The sequence below is a fragment of the Pempheris klunzingeri genome, chromosome 5 (genome assembly GCF_042242105.1).
Source record: "Pempheris klunzingeri isolate RE-2024b chromosome 5, fPemKlu1.hap1, whole genome shotgun sequence".
In the NCBI taxonomy this organism is placed as follows: domain Eukaryota; kingdom Metazoa; phylum Chordata; class Actinopteri; order Acropomatiformes; family Pempheridae; genus Pempheris; species Pempheris klunzingeri.
Window position 1 is genome coordinate 24,763,942 of NC_092016.1, and position 5,355 is coordinate 24,769,296.

The 5,355-nt window shown below is 43.7% G+C and overlaps 1 protein-coding gene across 2 annotated transcripts; it reads left to right on the top strand.

The window, feature by feature from the left end:
- Positions 1-231: 231 nt before the first annotated feature.
- On the top strand, positions 232-5,355 carry olfml1 (olfactomedin-like 1). Of its 2 annotated transcripts, XM_070830872.1 has the most exons (9): positions 959-1,168; positions 1,226-1,389; positions 2,160-2,263; positions 2,375-2,565; positions 2,748-2,851; positions 3,208-3,399; positions 4,303-4,483; positions 4,567-4,726; positions 4,939-5,355. In XM_070830872.1, exons 2-9 carry the CDS (start codon positions 1,267-1,269, stop codon positions 5,093-5,095), a joined length of 1,212 nt encoding a protein of 403 aa, XP_070686973.1. In that variant the 5' UTR covers positions 959-1,168; positions 1,226-1,266; the 3' UTR covers positions 5,096-5,355. The 2 variants fall into 2 exon arrangements, with proteins under 2 accessions (XP_070686974.1, XP_070686973.1); XM_070830873.1 differs by lacking the exons at positions 959-1,168; positions 1,226-1,389 and adding an exon at positions 232-362.

The following is a 5,355-nucleotide window of genomic DNA, read 5'->3' on the forward strand; positions in this document are numbered from 1 at the left end:
CTTGGTAGAAACCTGCCACGAGAACAGATGAAACACTGGAGATCTGGTGAGAAGATGTCTGTCGCTCTGTTGGCGTGTTAGAGTCTTATCCTCTTGTCTTATTACCATACAGTTGCTACTTCAAGCGATGCTCTTTGTTTAATGTCCACCAGATCTGGTACAGTGTTGGTAGCTGTCAACCAGATGTTGTCTGTCATAACAGAAAGCACAGGAAACAGGCCCAGGTGGCTCTAAAAAGCACCAGCTGGAGATAAAAGTCATCAACCAACAGCAGCAAACCAGGACTTATCCACAACGGCAGTGACAACTTTTGGACCCAAATCAGTCAGAATAACATCTGGATCACCAGAAGATGTGTTAAGGTCAGAAACCACACTGGCAAAAATATACAAATTCTGATTTTCAAAGTAGTTGTGGATGTGCTTATTTATCAGGACTTCAGCCTCCTCAGTCACAGTAACCACTGTTTTGGGAGGATATGGTGATATCAGTTAACAGCATGTCTTTTACATCATAGTCTACAATTAGGAGCAAAGAAATTACAAGGCAACTATATAATATTTGCTTTGTGGCTTTATAATATAATATCAGAATGAAACCGGGATCCTGCCCGTGGAAACACCCTTTATGTCTTAACGAAAGACCTTTTCTGTGTGTACTTTTTTATTCTTTTCTGCTCCGTCTGAGAACTGAGGACGTGTCAGCGAGCCATCTGGAGAGTATTACAATAAAAAAAAACTGCTGGATTGACCAATAGGGTATGAAATGTCTTGGCTGTTTGCAGCTCTGACTGTCTATCTCCCCCTTCTCTTTTGGTTTTCTCTCTCATACCTCAAATACACAAACTCCTGAGAGGGGAGGGGTGGGACAGAGACAGAGAGAGACAGAGAGAGAGACTGGGAGAGAGAGGGGCTGGGAGGGACTGTGGGTGAGGTTCACTTGGATTCAAATCCACTGGGGCAACAACTGATTAGAAAGAAAGTTCTGGAGCTACAACACGTACGAAGCACAGCAGTAGGAAAAGAATATCCAGCCATTTAAGGACCATCAAGGATTCTTTTTAACACAGCAAGACCGTTGTAAGCTGTGACCGGATGGATAGATCTTTTCTTTCTTTGGCTTGTCAGTGTGGAAGACTGTTTTAGTGGACTGTAGGAGAGCTTCAGAAGTACAGGAGGACATCTCATTATCACTTTCAAGGCATTTGGAGTTGTTACTGCCACAGCAGTAGTTTAGATAGCTGAGACATTGGCAGAAACAGTAGTTATGTCAGTGGTTCCTGTTCTTCTCCTGTCTCTGTGTCTGACCGTGGGTTCAGTCCAGAGCCAGGGTTCCTCCCAGGATACCTTTATAATCCAGTACCTGGAGAGGAGACTGGCTCAGATGGAGGTAAGCATCCCTGTAATTCCATTGACTTCCTGCTCTGGATATCTGGCTGAATCTATCTATAATATCTGTATAGTAATACAGCATACTGTGTCTCTCAGTGAACTTATACCTTATTCAGAGTGCTAATGGGTACATCAGCAGTGGTTCATGCTCATGCTCACAAAGTGAAAAGTCATAAAGTCAGTGAACTGTGATGTCAGTTACACAGTGAGATCTAACTGAGGTTTGCTAAGAGTAGCCACCGTAAGTTATACCAGACTAAGGGAGGATGTAGTAGCAAAAGTTACGGTGAAAGTGAGCCAATGTAACTTTTGCTGGACAGCAGACATTGTGGCCACAGATGAAGATAATGTGACATAATGTAAGAGTAGCACAAGGAGAGAATAATTCTGGTTCTGCAAACATTAGCTAAAATGTGTACGAGTGTATGGATTCAGCAGTGGCGTGTTTTATCGCTTATATGAGCTTAACTTCTCATTTGTATGTGGATGAATGTTCTCAAAAGTTCACTTTAACAAATAGCTCTATAATTTTCAACACTTAAAATGAGACTACAGGCTGAGCTGCAGCACAGACAGATAGACAATGCTGCAAAAACATCTAACAGCCACCATGCCACCATGACAAGTAAGGCTTGAGCAGCTAAACACCTGAGTGTACTGAAATACTCAAGGCTGTGTTTTATTCATTACAAACAGGAAGAATGTATTTCCCTTCTCAGAAGGCTTTAATTCTGCATTTATAACACCCCTCTGTGTCAATGACACCAGGAGCGTCTGACTCAATGTGAGCAAAACACCATGGGCGTCACCCAGAAGACCTATGACCTCTCCTCTGAGATCAGGGGTTATCTGTCCACGCTCAGTGTTGTGAGGTAGGCCTACTACTCTAGAACATATTCCCTTAAGTGACCAAGAATGAATGAATGAAATAGTATGACTAAATGAAGATGATTAAGGCACGCAACAACTGTTTGGCTCCGTAGATCTGAGGTGAGGAGCCAGATGGACAGCGTGTCTGCCCGTGTAGACCGCGTGGAGAGAGAGTTGGAGTATCTCGAAAACAAGATTCCCACCCAGTCCGACATCGAGATCGAGGAGGCACTGCTAGAACAGCAGATAAAGGCTGCAGAGCTGGAGCAGCTGAAAAAGAAAGCCAAGATCAAAATGGAGAATGGTAGGAAGTGTGTGTGTGTGGGGGGGGAGGGGGGACTCATATGAGTGCCTAGTGATCAAGGTGTACGTATTTGAGGAGGAGAATGGGATTAAAAGTGGAGAGCCAGCTAATCAAAACCACTGCACTGGACACTGCACTCCATAAAACCCAGTTACTCATCGTGTTCTGTCCATCATCTCCAGACTGCAGCACAGCCCTGAGTCAAATCAAGTCTCTCAAGATTGTGAGGAAGACGGGAGACACCTACGGTTCCTGGTTCAGGGACCCCTCTGAGGGATCGGCCAAGGTCTGTTCTTATTAACTATGATGTAATAACAGTAATAAGTGACTGTTTACATTGGGACACAGCTGTGTTTCTCTCTGGGCAGCAGGCTGTGCTTATTTTCCCCTCAGCATGAGGCTGCTGATGGATGATGACAGGCCTCTTTCTCATAGCAATCAAATTAATGGTACCTTTTCAGCTAATTCACCTTGGATCAGTACATACGCTCTTCAACGGTCACTCTATTTAAATGGGAATGACTGATTGGCATGAAATTGATGTGCAAGGGAGAAACCGAATGTAAAAGCTGTATAATATAATCACATTTAAACCAAGAAAGTATCATTTTCGCTCACTTCTAAGCGGTTCACAACTTTCAGGTCTACCTGCTCAGTGGAATTCATAACAGCACTCTGCTGGAGTACATTTCTCTGCAAAGTTTCACAGAGAGGACCATCACGCCTCCGGCTAAGGTGGTGCAGCTGCCTTTCCACTGGCAGGGGACAGGCCATGTGGTCTACAATGGATTTCTCTACCACCACAAGGCAGACACGCCCAACCAGATACTGAAGGTGTGTTGCTGAAGTGAGACCTAATATTGAATATGCGTGTCTCTCATTATTCCCATCGAGGCATTTCTTTGCTGGTGCTGACTGACTGCTAATTGCACTTCACTGATTTGGGACTTTGACTTCATGACAATGTTGAAGTGGAACTGTTGTGCAGCTTTTGGCTGGAGACTGACTTCAGATCACTCCAAAGAAGCTTATTCATTGTGGGGCATAGCTTTTTGTCCTATTTCCTGTGCTGCTCTGTGTTAGCTGAGGTCAGTGAGCTAACAATGCCAAAAGAAACAGTTTTGTTCCAGTAAAGTGGGCTGACTTTTCTCAGTATACTTCAAGTGTTTGGGAGCAGATGTAACTGCTACAGAAAGTTTTACTGGGAAAAAGTATTTCCAAAAAATAAAATAAAATACTGTAGAACAATAACTTGTGATACTGAGAGCACAGAATAGACCCATATCCACTCATTCCAACTATGATATCAGGATTGTCTGAAATGTCTCATCAACTGTTGCCATGAAGTAGTGTACAGACTTTTATAGTTACTACGTGATGTATCCTTCTGACTTTGGCCATGCTGACCTTTCCACTAGCGCCACCACGATGTCGGCATGTCTGGTTTTGAGTGAAATATTGGAAAGTATTGTATGGTTTGCAAAGCAAGGTGCTACAGACAGATCATGTCTCCCGCAAGTTAAATTCCAACAACTTCGATGATCCCTTATCTTTTCAAATGGTGCCATCACCTGGTCAAACTTTTAATTGCACGAAATATCTGCAAAAACTAAAGCCATTCTATACTTTGTGTTTAGTGCTAATGATGACATGTTATCATGCTCACATTTCTGACCCCACTGAAAACAACTCAAAAATTTCATGGTTTCTGCATTTGTCTGTTTCCATCACATAAAGGTAGACCTGACGAATGGTACAGTGGTTGACAGTACACTGCTGCCGGGAGCAGGTCGTCTACCAGTTTACAGTCTCAACCCCAACACCTATCTGGACCTGGCTGTGGATGAGCTGGGCCTCTGGGTCATCCATGCTGACCCTGAATACGGAGGAAACCTGGTCATTACCAAACTGGATAAAGGTAGAGCCCACGGCCCCTAAGCATTATATATAAAGATAGAAGCAGTGTAACCCGGTCTATCGTTTTTTTTGTGTCTATCACAGGAACTTTAGCAGTAGAATATACCTGGGATACACAATGTAAAAGCCGTGATGCTGAAGGAGCCTTCCTGATATGTGGGACCCTCTACGTGGTCTACAACACACGCTACGGAGGACGCTCCACCATACAGTGTCTCTACGACATCCACGACACCATCCACAGGTTGGATTATACACAGAGATACAGTACAGCCATAATTAACCATCCACATGTGCATACACACAGAGAAGCGGTGAAATGAAATGCTACTAATCCCACCATTTTACCCTATTTCACGCGAGCTCATTTTGCATCTACATCATCACAGTTTCACTACTGAAGCCATCACTTTATGCGGTTCGGCATTTCCTCTTTTCTTTGCCATCCATCTGCAGTGATGAGAGCCCTGTGATGTTCTTCCCGAAGCGCTACACCAGCCACAGCAGCATCCACTACCACCCCGGAGACAAGCAGCTGTACGCCTGGGACGACGGCTACCAGACAATCTACAAAGTGGAGACACGCAGAAACGACAGAGTCCCTGCAGAATGACGATGATCTAAAACGCTTGTGTCATCACTTTAAACAGAATCTTAATTATGCAATATCACATCACTTAGAAAAGCATCAGTTAAGGAAGGCCGTTGATGAGTTTCTTGTAACCCACTGTTGGTCAGTATAGTGATCCTTTGCTGGCAATGGATGCTGCCTCTATCACTGTTAATCATTCTAGGTCATGTCCAACCAAAGACATTTTATACATTATGTAGGCTTTTCACTTTGTATCACTATAATAAAAGAACATTGAGGTA

Coding starts and splice junctions, on each gene's coding strand:
- olfml1 (XM_070830872.1), top strand. CDS start 1,267: ATGTCAGTGGTTCCTGTTCTTCTCCTGTCTCTGTGTCTGACCGTGGGT. Junction 1,390..2,159: donor GGAGACTGGCTCAGATGGAG/GTAAGCATCCCT, acceptor CAATGACACCAG/GAGCGTCTGACTCAATGTGA. Junction 3,400..4,302: donor CGCCCAACCAGATACTGAAG/GTGTGTTGCTGA, acceptor CATCACATAAAG/GTAGACCTGACGAATGGTAC.